Source organism: Mobula hypostoma, chromosome 3 (genome assembly GCF_963921235.1).
Source record: "Mobula hypostoma chromosome 3, sMobHyp1.1, whole genome shotgun sequence".
Lineage (NCBI taxonomy): Eukaryota > Metazoa > Chordata > Chondrichthyes > Myliobatiformes > Myliobatidae > Mobula > Mobula hypostoma.
Window position 1 is genome coordinate 194531046 of NC_086099.1, and position 14147 is coordinate 194545192.

Consider the following 14147-nt stretch of genomic DNA (forward strand, 5'->3'; position numbering starts at 1 on the left):
TTCTATAACTGCAGTAAAACTTTGTTACTCTTGAAATTAAACCTAATTATAAAGGGTGAAATAGCACTGGTCCACCTAATCCCATGTAACACCTGTATGTCAGCATTTATAATGTATAGAAAGTCCACCTGGGTCCCTTTGCTAATCCCTCAGCTTCTGATAAATAGTATGTTTTACTGGTCACAAATAGAAGAGGTGAAAAATCAAAGCAAACAGGGTACTTAAAACAGGCTTAAGATGGAAATATGCAAGGGAAATTGTGTTTGCTGAATGTATTAGTGTTCTTCTGAAGTTTAATTAGAACCTGTGAATGTAGTGTAAATGGATTTATAGTAAGCCTTCAATAAAGGGGTCAAAGAGAAAAAAAAATCAACCAAAATTACATCACATGGTGCAGATGGGTAATACATTTCCATAGACTGAAAAATGGATAGAAAAGCATATAGGCAATTTTTAAGTGGCCTTTGTAAGATAGCAGGTGTTTTATTTAAAGTATAAAATTCCTGTTGGGGTTGATAGGGTTGAAATGGAAACAATATTTTGTTTGGCAACATGTATCACAGTGTCAAGAAGCAGTGGCACAATGTGCTGCCTCACAGCTCTAGCACTCAAGTCAATCCAGACTTCCAGTGCTTTGAGTGGAGTTTACATGTTGTTCCTGTTATTGTATGCTTCCCTTGGGTGCTGGCTTACAGGTAAATTGAACACTTAATGACCGCCCCCCCCCCCCGCCCCAGCATAACTGGGTGGTAGGAGAATCAAGGCGGGGTTGATGTGTATGTGAGAGAGAATGTCAGTGGAAAAATAATTTGGGAAAGGTACTGCTGATATCCAACATTGCCTTCATAAGCCAAATAGCCTCCTCCTTGGTCACAAGGAAATAAAAAAAACAATTGACGAGTTGACCATTCAGGACACAGTGCAGGGAAAAAAATCTGCTCCTGGAGGTAGTAAATCTCTGAAATGTTCTACTCAAGGGGATAGTGGAGGTTCAGTTTATTTGAAACAGAGGTTGAGATTCTTGAACATTAATACTTAATACAAGATTCTGAGCCAGAGTTACAAGATCACACTTTTCTTATGTCCCAAGTAAAACAGGAGAAAGGAACTTTACACTGAAAGAGCAAAACAAAATGTGAAGAAAGGTAACTTGTAAAAGTGCTCCAGTATGTACTAGTCTCGAGTTACATGGAAAAAGTGGAGAGATTCATCAGGTTTCAACTGCCGTTACAGCTAACACAGATGCAAACATTATATTCTTTAAATTTCATACTCACGCTGTATGTGAATAAGCTGCTTTGGCATCTTGAACTCTCCACTGTAGACAGATTCATAGTAGGCAATATTGCTTTCCGCCTCTGGAACAGGAATAACCATATTATCCCGTTTCTCTCCATAAACCTGTTGTGCTGAAATAGCCCGCTGAAGATGATGCTCCTGAAGAGAACAAGAAAATACATTAATGCACAATCACTTCCATTTGCAGCATTTTTAATTATAATTCAAAGTCTTTCAGTCTCAAAATTTGCACTAGCATTTAAAACCTTGCTTACAATGCTGATCATCAAATATTCAACTGAACTAAGGATTTCTGCAAAAATAACTGAGCCTGTCCATGCTGCCAAAATCTGCAGCAAAACATTAACTAACTTTATTTTTGGATTGCATGCAGAAGGGAGAAATTATTAAAAGAAAAATGCACAATACAGTAAGTGAATAAAACCATAGCTTGAATATGAATAATAAACATACAGCTAACATATCTTTTATCAGGCAGGCCTCTGAGTAATTATTGTTTGCATATATAAATGTTAAAAAAAAGAAAATTTTCCCACATCCTGCAGGCATTGGTTGCTCACTGAAATGTGATCTCATAGAAACATTGCCATCCTGCCCCTAGGACATGACTCAGAGAATATACCTTATTGATTCAACTGACAGTGTTGCATATACTAATCCAGCAGAGGTCATTGAACAGTAGTCAGAATGAGAAATGCCAAAGCATCAGCATCCTCATAACGTAGTGCAAAATAGAAATTCAGAATACAACATAAATAAAAAATTTGGAACAGAACAGTCTCTCTTGGTTGCTCATCAGAGAAGCCTGCTGAATGATCAAGTCATTTATATAAAAAAAAGCAAAAAAATTTATGAAGTTCTACAGCTAAATCTTATTTAGTATATAGGTTATACAAGTAAATTCAAACTCAAGTTTCTCAAAAGCATTTAGCCTTATTGATTTAAGTATACAATTATGGAAAAAGATTCTTTGGCCTATAGAGTCTGCACTGACCATCAAGCACCCACTTTATTCTCTCCACATTCCGATCAACTTTACCCAGATTCTGCCACTTACCTACTAAAGGGTAATTTACAGAGGCTAAATAATCTACCAATCTGCATGTCTTTGGGATATGGGATGGAACTGCAGCACTCTAGGGAACCCCATGCTGTCAGAGGAACAACTATGCACAGTTAGCACTGGAGGTCAGGATTCTGTGTAGATTACAGCATCTTTAATTGCCCCTTGCTTGCATAATTCTCTGCAATAGCATAAACTAACATGAAATCAATAAATATCCTAGATAAAAGGTCTTGGCCTTATAACCGTTAACTGTTCATTCCTTTCCACAAGCACTGCCTGAGCTACTGAGTTCCTCCAACTCTGTGTGTGTTGCATTAGTCTGGGAAAATTTTATCACTATAAAAAAAGTAGGAACTGAGTATTAACTGGATATCAGAGTTACTGTATAGACAGCAAACCTGACATTAATTTACGCATTGCTCTGAGTAGAAGATCACAGAACGGCTTTAGTTGCTCCATGCTTGCATAACATATGTAAGATTCAAAATTTCCCTGCAATAACATCCACTATCAATCTAAAATTAATGGATGTCCAGTGGAATCTGAAGGATTGGGCCACCACTTATTTGGGCCAATTCTTAAAAGAACAAAAACTGAGAAAACAGCTGGTATTCCCTTCATTTATTTGGGACACTATGCCACTTAATTGGGACAGGAGAGTGTTGCCGAACAATTTCTAACTCACATCATTTGCATGTGCTTGCACTGAAGGATGCAAATTCAAAAAGCAATGACTAATAGTCATCCAGATAACACTACTCACCCACTGACAGGTAACTGGGGTACCAAGATCTAAATCTGAAAATGAATCAAGTTTCACTACTTGAAGTTAGGAAATATGAAGAATTTGCAGGTATTGACAATCATCTTGAATGTTACAATGAAAATAAGAATTTTTGGAGGATGCAATCATTGAAAGCATTGTATCAAAACACCAAGGTGGGAAGTATAAGATAAGGAAAATGATGAAGATGACACATCTAAGCTTGGGCTAGTGACGACAAAGAATGCCACGAAATTTATTGTTGGATAATGACACCACATCATGCAGGAAGGCAATAATGAAGGCAGCCCATTACCTGCACTAGATGTCTGTGCTGATTTTGCTCGTTTACAGTTAATCAGAAGAACATGGCAGTGTACACTGGATGAATTCCTCCAACCATTAGGAACTAAAAATCTTACAGTACTGTAACATTAGTAGTGTTCTAATCTGTTCTGTATTTCATTTATTTACATAATTTGTTATTCAGTTAAATAGCAGTGTGTGTTTTTTAAAAAAAGTACATTTTTAACTATTAAAAAAGGGCACCACGGCAGCATAGCGGTTAGTGCAATACTGATACAGCTTCAGCCGGAGTTCAGAGCTCAACTCCGGCATCTTCTAAGTAGCTTGTGTATTCTCCCTATTGACTGTGTGGGTTTTCTCCCACAGTCCAAAGAAGTACTTGTTAGTAGGTTAATTGGTCATTGTAAAATTGTCCCAGGATTTGGCTAGAGCTAAATCGGGGTTGCTGGTGGCACAGCCCAAAGGGCCGGAAGAGCCTATTCTGCACATCTTCCAAATAAATAAACAAACATTTTCATGAAACCGCAGTTGCTTAAATGGGCCAAAATGTACTGGCCCTGATGTGTTCCAATTGACTGGAATCCACTGTATTTAAGCCTTAATGCACTGCAGTCAGAAATTATATTATATACAGGCAATCACTCAGCTCTTATTTGATGCAAAATAACTTTCCCAAGGTGCTCCAATTATATAAAATATAGACTAGGATTAAGAAACCAAATATTTTTGAGAAGCATGTGTTTGAACTATAGAAAATGATTATATTTGTAGAACTTTATCTCAGATTGTTGAACAGTTATTTAATTTGTCATTATTTGCAGAATGATATGAGCTGCCTTAATGACTATTGCCTAGTGGTGCTCATATCGATAGTGATGAAATGCTTTGAGACTGACTAGACTGAACTCCTGCCTCAGCAAGGGCCTGGACCCATTGCAATTTGCCTATCGCCACAATAGCTCAATGACAGATGCAATCTCAGTGGCTCTCCACATGGCTTTAGACCACCTGGACAACACAAACACCCATGTCAGGATGCTGTTCATCGACTATAGCTCAGCATTTAATACCATCATTTCTACAATCTTGATTGAGAAGTTGTAGAACCTGGGCCTTTGTACCTCCCTCTGCAATTGGATCCCAGACTTCCTAACCGGAAAACCACAATCTGTGCAGATTGGTGATAACATCTCCTCCTCATTGACGATCAACACCGGACCAGCTCAGGGGTGTGTGCTTAGCCCACTGCTCTACTCTCTATATACACGACTGTGCGGCTAGGCAAAGCTCAAATACCACCTATAAATTTGCTGATGATACAACCATTGTTGGTAGAATCTCAGGTGGTGACGAGAGGGCATACAGGAGTGAGATATGTCAACTAGTGGAATGGTGTAAGACGAAAGAGCTGATTGTGGATTTCAGAACGGGTAAGACGAAGGAACACATACCAATCCTCAGAGGGATCAGAAGTGGACAGAGTGAGCAGATTCAAGCTCCTGGGTGTCAAGATCTCTGAGGATCTAACCTGGTCCCAACATATCAATGTAGTTATAAAGAAGGCAAGATAGCAGATATACTTCATTAGGAGTTTGAAGAGATTTGGCATGTCAGCAAATACACTCAAAGACTTCTATAGTTGTACTGTGGAGAGCACTCTGACAGGCTGCATTACTGTCTGGTATGGGTAGGGGCTACTACACAGGGCCAAAAGAAGCTGCAAAGGGGTTGTAAATCTAGTCAGCTCCATCTTGGCCTACAAGTACCTGGGACATCTTCAGGGAATGGTGTCTCAGAAAGCCAGCATCCATTAAGGACCTCCAGCACCCAGGGCATGCCCTTTTCTCACTGTTACCATCAGGTAGGAAGTACAGAAACTTGAAGGCACACACTCAGCGATTCAGGAACAGCTTCTTCCCCTCTGTCATCCGATTCCTAAATGGACATTGAACCCTTAGACACTACCTCACTTTTTAAAATATACAGTATTTCTATTTTCTGCAGTTTTTAATCTATTCAACATACATATTCTGTTATTGATTTACTTATTTATTTATTTTCCTCTTCTATATTATGTACTAAACAACGGGGTGACCCGTTGGGGCACCCTTTGGGAGAAGGGTAGTGCAGTCTGATGTGACCAGGATGCTACTGGTATCGCTTTGCTTTGAAAACTGAAGTAGAAAACCTCAGTTTATTAAAGAAGAACTACACGTAGTAAAGCAAATATAGCCGCTCCTCATTTAACGAAGGACACTTTTGATGGCATTATTTCTGGTTTATCTGCCACCCTTGTGCCTCCCGTCATTCTGGAGACATGCAGCCCTTTCATCCCCCGTCTCTTCATCTCTTCTGCTGTTTGTTGTTTGTCTCTGATCCTGGAGACATGCATGCCTCTCCTCCTCTGTCTCTTCTTCTCTCATCTTTTTTTGTCCTGACTCTTTGATCCTGGAGTCGTGCAGCCCTGGCCTCATCGATTCTTGTTCTCTCCCTCTCCTTGCCATTTCCCGACGACGTTTGACGTCATCTCTCGACCATAATGTCCCCCTTCCCTTTCCACACAGCATAACTAAGCTGACCATTTTTTTAACCCTAATGCTGGATAGAAGATACGAAGCAGTAACACCAAAGGATGCCGATTATTCTTGATGACGTGGCTGGCACTCCCCTAAATGGACGTGTTATAGTCACCACTGTCTTTTGACTGCAGCAAAGGGTTTTATGGGTGTCTCGAAGTATGTCATTACAATAACATTTAATTATCTCTTATTGATGGGTGGCAGTTAGTTCTGTCCCAATCCTGCACATGCTGATGGTGATTAGCAGAATGTGACCCGCAAAATAGAGCTGCCCTGCCCTTTTTCTTCGGTAGGTGTCGCTGCTGAGGATGGCCGTGCACATGCGTCGGGCTGTCACGTCCCGATTTCCATGATGGCCGATCGGGTCTCGGGCCAAAAGGGAGCCTGTTTATTTTGGCGAATGAACAATTTTATACGAATATATAACCCTGAACTTTGCCTGCATTCTGTAAGTTAGCGCATTTAAATTCCATTTAGCCAAAAAAAGTGCTGCTGTAATGCACCGTTTGCACTAACTGGAGGTCACAAACAGACAAATGGACAGAGCATGGAAGTTTTAGTAGTATATAGATTGCATTGAACTGCTGCTGCTAAGTTAACAAATTTCACGTCACATGCCAGTGATAATAAACCTGATTCTGAAAAACTGAGTACCGAATAGCCCTATTACCATGAACAAATATTGGTATGCATTTATTACTGTCAAATGTACCAAGATACAATGAAAAGTTTGTCTTGCACAGTGTTTATACAGATCAAATCATTACACAGTACACTTAGCTAGATTAAGGTAAAACAATAACATTGCAGAATAAAGTGCAAGATTTTAACGACAAAGATTGTGAAGTCAAGAGTCCATTTTATCGTACAAGAGGTCCATTCAGAAGTCTAATAGAAGTGGAATACGAGCTTTCCTTGAGTCTTGGTGATACGCGTTTTCAGGTTTGTACCGATGGGAAGAGGACAGAACGACAGGCTGGGTCAGGTCTTTGATTAAGCTGGTTTACAGAGGTAGCCAGAAGTCATTGCAAATTGTCCTGCGGGTATGATTAAATGAGTGGGTTGCTGGGTGGTGCAGCTCGCTGGGCCAGAAGGGCTTGTTCCACATTGTATCTCTAAAATATATAGTCTATAGAGGGAAGGCTTGTTCTTGTAATGCGCTGAGCTTGGTATGGCAACTGCCATACCAAGCTGTTTTATATCCAGACAGAATTTATTCCATGGTACATCAATAAAGATGGGTAAGAGTTGATGAGGACATTCTGAACTTCTTTAGCCTCCTGAGGAATAGAAGGGTTGATGAGCTTTCTTGACCTCCATGACATTGTGATTGGATCAGGAATAGGAAATTAACTAAGGGGCACATATTTAAGTTAAATGATAATCAAGGAAATTTTTTGTTAACTAGCAATGGAAGCCTGGATGAAGCTGCTTGAAAGTGGGGAGTGACAGAGGGAAAACCCAATCATTTAAAAAATCTGAACAAAGAAAATAATATTCTGGAAATCTATGAGGATGGTCTCTTCCTATACCATAAATAGATTACCAACACTTACAGGGTGATGCTTTGCAGGAAGTGGTTTTGGTGTTTAAGTCTAGATAGCAACTTATGAAAAGTCAATTGGCATGTATTTGAGCATTTGATGGCTCTGGGCCTGTATTCACTACAATTTAGAATGAGGGATGACCTCATTGAGACCTATGAAATGGTGAAAGGCTTTGACAGAGTGGATGGGAAGAGGATGTTTCCTATGGTGGAAGAGTCTAAGACCGGAGGACATAGCCTCAGAAAAGAGGAGTATCCTTTAAAACAGAAATGAGGAATTTCTTTAGCCAGAGAGTGGTGAATCTGTGGAATTCTTTGCCACATGCAGCTGTGAAGGTCAAGTCATCATGCATACTTATTCATTTACGGGATGTGGGTTTCGCCAGCTAAGGCAGCATTTGTTGTCCATCCCTAGTTGCCCTTGAGAGGGAGATGATGAGCTGCTTTTTTGAACTGCTGCAGTCCCTGAGGTGTAGGTACACCCACAGTGCTGTTAGGGAGGGAATTCCACGATTTTGACCCAGTGATAATGAAGGAATGGCCATATGTTTCCAAGTCAGGATGGTGAGCAACTTGCAGGGGGATTTCAAAGTGGTGTTCCTAGGCATCTGCTGTTCTTCTCCTTCTAGGCAGTAGTGGTTGTGGGTCTGTAAGGTGCTGTCTTAGAAACACTGGTGTGTTGTTGCAGTGCACACTGCTGCAACTGTTCAATGGTGGAGGGACTGGATGCTTGTGGAAGGGGTACCAATCAAGTGGGCTGCCTTGTACTGGATGGTGTCAAGTATTCCATTACACTCCTGACCTGAGCTTTGTAGATGGTGGACAGGCTTTGTAGAGTCAGGAGGTGAGTTACACACCACAGGATTCCTAGCCTTTGATCTGCTCTATGGCTATATATGGCTAGACTTTCTGTTCATCAATGGTAACCTCTAAAATGCTAATAAGTAGGGCGATGCCTCTGAATGTCAAGGGACAATGGTTAGAGCATCTCTTGTAGGAGATGGTCATTGCCTGGCACTTGCATGACTCTAATGTTACTTGTCACTTGTCAGCCCAAGCCTGGTTTTTCAAAGGAATGTATTATTCAGATGCTACTTGGTAAAATGGCGTCCAGTGTTGGTTCCACTGTGACTACATGAATAGTTAACTTTAATAGCAGCTCTTTCACAGCTCAATATTAACACTCATTCCTTCCACCACTGGCTACAATAAGCAGAGTATAGTATCTGCAAAAGGCACTGCAACTACATTAGTAATCTGTTTAGTAATGATTCATTACAAGCAGTCTCAGTTTTCAAATTGGAACAGTCCTGGGAACATTACTGCCGTTCTTTAAGATCGCACTATGTGTTGGTAATCTAGCAAGATCCCCTGCATCAGCTGGCACTGTTGGAGTAATCAAATGCCAATTACATGGTATGGAAAGCATATTACATATAACATGTGTGTGTATCTATGTGTGTGGGGTGAAAGAGTGGGGGAGAGTAGGTGGGTCCCAGGAAAACACAGCAGTTAGTGTGGTGCTATTGGAGCTTGGGGTGTCCAAGAGTTTAAAGTTCAATCCTCACATTCTCTGTAAGGAGTCTGTAAGTCTACACTATGGAATGTGTTGGTTTTCTCCCACAGTCCAGATTTACTAGGTTTATTGGTCATTGTAAATTGTCCCACGATTAGTTAAGGTTAATAGTCATACTTTATTAATCCCAGGGGAAATTGGTTTTTGTTACAGTTGCTCCATAAATAATAAATAGTAATAGAACCATAAATAGTTAAATAGTAATATGTAAATTATGCCAGTAAATCATTAAATAAGTCCAGGACCAGCCTACTGGCTCAGGACGTCTGACCCTCCAAGGGAGGAGTTGTAAAGTTTGATGGCCACAGGCAGGAATGACTTCCTATGACGCTCAGTGCTGCATCTCGGTGGAATGAGTCTCTGGCTGAATGTACTCCTGTGCCCACCCAGTACATTAGGTAGTGGATGGGAGACATTGACCAAGATGGCATGCAACTTAGATAGCATCCTCTTTTCAGACACCAGAGTCCAGTTCCATCCCCACAACGTCACTGGCTTTACGAATGAATCAGGGTTGTGGGGTTGCTGGGCGGAAGCGCTGGAACAGCCACTGTGCCATTCACTTCAGCATCCACTTGTGAAGGTAGCAGTGTTATTAGAGCAGACTTGAAGGGCTAAATGATCCAATTCTGCTCCCATGTCTTATGGAATCATCACCTGCAAGACCCTCTAAGCCAGTAATTGGTCTACACTCCATTAATGGACCCCCCCATTACAGGACATGCTCTCTTTCCATTGCTGCCATCAGGAAGGTGTACAGGAGCTTCAGGACTCACCACCAGGTTCAGGAACAGTTATTAACCCTCAAACATCAGGCTTCTGAAACAAAGGGGATAACTACACTCGCCCAATCATTGAAATGCTCCTACAACCTATGGAATCACTTTCAAGGACTCTTCTTCTCAAGTTCTTGGTATTTATTGCTTATTTATTAATTATTATTTTGAATTTTTAAAAAAATCAGAAAATGTATTTTTGAGTATCAACTTGAGTTCTGAAAGGTAGTCTATTTCCCCCAGAACGTTTCAAACCATTCCAGATTCATTTAAAATGTCTTAACACATAGATTAAAAATAGCAGCTTTAGACATCTCCATGTTCAAAATAACCAATAATGAACCATCCATAAAAGTCTGTGCAGAAACAAACACCTGACCCACCAAGTCTATACTGAAAATCTCATATTTGAAAATAAACTATTCCTACTCTAATCCATTTTTATTCTGACATTCCCATTATCTTCTCCCAGATTCTACAACACATCAACACACTATGGACAATTTATACTAGCCAACTAGCTTATCAACCGACAAAAAACAAACTGAAGGGAAACCAGTGGGACACGCAGTATCTGTCGAGGCAAATGGAGGGTTAATTCTGCACATCAAGACCCTACCAACCAGCACATTTTTGGGATCTGGGAGCAAAGAGTACATGAAGAAAATTCATGTAGTCAAAAGGAGAATGTGGAATCTTCATAGAGACAGGATTTAACCTGGACTGGGGTAAACTGAGGCACATACCCTACTAACTGTGTCACCCACAACAAAGCTACATAATTTGTTGTTTAATCAGATGGTTCAAATAAAAATGTAAGAGAGACACACTAATGAAACTATATAGACATTTTATAACTTTAAAAAGCATAAAACACAACAGCTGATAGTTATCAAAACACTGTACATTTGAGGTAAGGTATCTACCCAAGACAACACAATCTTAAAAATGTTTTTAAAAATCTGTTTTGTTAAAGATTCATAAATAAGAGCTCTAGGCCACTTCAAAGTGAAACTTGATTTTCAGGAGAGTCTGTATGTGTGAGCTGAAGTAAAGAAAGAGCTCAAGAAAATTAATCTTAGGGTATTATATGGTGATATATATGTACTTTGCAAATAAATTTACTTTGAACTGGCACCATTTGTGACTTTCCGACCTCAAGAGTACCAAATAGAACAGAATAAAGACATACCAGGGAATTACAGAACATGTATTTTTATCATCTTCCTGCAAGTAACAAACATACATAGCATGATAAACAATATTGATTCCCTGGCTTGCAGCAATGACAAAAGCACATGCGTTTTAATGTTCTGAAAGGCATAATCCTTCGTGAGAATAGGGCAGAGTGGTTTGAGATCTGTGAAGCCACTGGCTTCCTTCTAGCTAATTGGATCCCCCTTCAGCAGAGCATACATATTATGTATTTCTGTTATTAGGAAGATGACAGAATTACAGAATTTGTGGTGTCTTGCAAAGTTGCAACATTTCTGATGAGCTCTTGGTACCTACTGCTGTTTAACGAGGGCATAGCTATCATGTAACAACCCCCTTCTGGATTGGATGCATTTTTGTTCGTAGTTGGTAATCATCCAGAAATAACACCAAGATCTGAGCATTTCCTTTCAAAACTGATGGGTTAGTTAGCCACAATTACACAAAATATGGTCCAAAACTAAGACAGGCTATGGAAATTCAAGGCTATGATTACAGCATCACTTCTGGGATTAGAGGTGCGAAGGAACATTCTGCATAAGTGGCATCACTCAGGCAGTATTTAGGTCCTGAAGTATAAAGACCCTTGACGTCAGATCACAGCTCTGAACTTCATAAACTGGATGTCCTTCACAGTGGCACAAAGTTTGCAGGACCTGCTGCATAACCATAGGATATGTGATTATTCTAATTAATATACCAATGCTATAGTTGTTCTACAAATAGCCTTTATGTGGTGCCCCTTTGCACCTGTATCTACTTCAAACAATCACTAAACCCAATGTTTAAATTATATTTGTATCTGAACCATTGCCAAAAGCTAATAGCAGTGAATATTTCCATAAGACAAAAATACCAACTGCAAACATAAGGAAATTTGGCAGCACTAAATTTTCAAACTGCACATGATCTGCTTTAAGACCAAAACCCTGTTCTTATTTTTAAAATAGGGCTTACTTCAGTTGCCTTTTAGGATAAAATTCTGGATGACTAAAAGAAATAATTTGGACACAATATCTAAACTAATACAAGCTGATAAATGATTTTATTCTATTCCAAACCAGTATATTGCATTTTGAACTCACAACATGATCTATACATTGCTGAAACCAAATGCACAGTGTGGAGCACGTTTATTCAGTCTGCATGGATAAATGAGTTTTCTGTTGCCTACTATTTTAATTTTTTATCAGCTCCTTCAGAGTTCTGATTAAGGACCTTCAACTTGAAAGATTAACTGTTTTCCTTCCACACAGATGCGGCATGATTTGAGTATTTTCAGCAGTTTACCTTTGTATTTATTGATTGCACTATTGAAAAGCACTATTAGTGTGGGCACGTTGCCAAGTGGTTAAGGCACTGGACTAGCGACCAGAAGGTCGTGAGTTCGAGCCCCAGCCGAGGCAACTTGTTGTGTCCTTGAGCAAGGCACTTAATCACACATTGCTCTGCGATGACACTGGTGCCAAGCTGTATGGGTCCTAATGCCCTTCCCTTGGACAACATTGGTGTCGTGGAGAGGGAAGACTTGCAGCATGGGCAACTGCTGGTCTTCCATACAACCTTGCCCAGGCCTGTGCCCTGGAGACTGAAGACTTTCCAGGTGCAGATCCATGGTCTCGCAAGACTAACGGATGCCCTTTTTTTAAACTGAAAAGCAGCACTTAATATGGAGACGATATAAGCATACTTATGAGACATTATTTAAGAACAAGTAGATGAACATAAAATTAGTTGACCTTACTATACTCAAATCATGCTACATCTGCATGTAAGGAATACAGTTAATCTTTCAATTTGAAGATCCTCAATGGCAAGTGATCTGCATGTTGAATTAACCCTATATTAAAGAATCTTTAAACTAGTTACATGGATAAACTATGAATGAGGTACTGAAATGCATGCACCGGTAAACAAACACTAGTGATTCCATCAGACAATATAGAAGCCCACGGTAACCTGATAACTGTAACTTACTTAGTGATTCCAAAACAGTTCTGCAGAAAACACAAAAAAAATCTCCAATAACCTGCCACACTTAGGGCTTTCTTTGATCACATGAGATAAAGCTTTCCAGATGAATGGATGTTACTCCTGTGGACCAGAAGTGGTAAGGGTGAGCAGTTTCAAGTTTCTGGGTATCAACATCTGAGGATCTATCCTAGGCCCAACATATTAATGCAATTACAAAGAAGGCGCAACAACAGCTATATATATATTTTTTTTAAAGGAGTTTGAGAAGAACTAATATATCACCAAAGGCATTTGCAAATTAATGTACTGTGGAGAGCATTCTAATTGGCTGCATCGCCATCTGGTACAGAGGGACCACTGCACAGGATCCGAAAAAGCTGCAGGAAGTTGTACTCATGGGCACTAGTTTCCCCAGCACCCAAGACACCTTCAAAAGACAATGCTTCAACAAAGCAGCATCTGTCATTAAGGACACCCTGCACCCAGGATGTACCCTTTTCTCACTGTTGCCATCAAGGTAGTGGCACAGGAGCCTGAAGGCACACACTGAACATTTCAAAAATAAGCTGTATCCCTCCATCATAAGATTACTGAATAGACAATGAACCCACGAACCTCAGTATTTCCCCCCTCTCTCTCACACACACACGTTATTACAATTTATAATTTTATCATGTTCTGCAATGTATTGCCGCTGCAAAACAAATTTCATGACATGTGCCAGTGAGATTAAACCTGATTCTGATATAATGCCCACAGTTTTATTACATATCAGTAAAATAAACTTTCAAATGAGAGAGGGCAAATAATAGCGAGCAGAGGCCAACCTAGCTCTTTCGGCTGGTGCTATTTCCCAAATTCAGAAATCCTGATCAATTTAGGTCCACCCTCTCCAACTCAGTCTCTTCTAGTGCCACTAATGGGTGTGATATTGACAATATCAATATTCCTACCACCTTTTCTTCTCCTCCTCTCACCAAACATCTACCCAGATATTGTCAAATCTGTTGATAACAGGAGCCTTTTATCTCTCAGAGGTTGAAATGG

General features: G+C 40.0%; 1 protein-coding gene and 1 long non-coding RNA gene across 3 annotated transcripts in view; one reads left to right on the plus strand and one right to left on the minus strand.

Annotated features, from left to right (window-relative positions):
* The window catches only part of LOC134344474 (uncharacterized), a 190622-nt gene that overhangs the window by 152490 nt on the left and 23985 nt on the right, over positions 1-14147 (plus strand). The window lies entirely within an intron of this gene.
* Positions 1-14147, minus strand: part of LOC134344473 (enhancer of polycomb homolog 1-like) — a 213511-nt gene that overhangs the window by 78432 nt on the left and 120932 nt on the right. For both annotated transcript variants that reach the window (XM_063044344.1, XM_063044343.1), the window contains one exon: positions 1278-1437. In XM_063044344.1, the coding sequence (XP_062900414.1) occupies positions 1278-1437 (160 nt within the window). The remainder of the gene's footprint in view (positions 1-1277; positions 1438-14147) is intronic.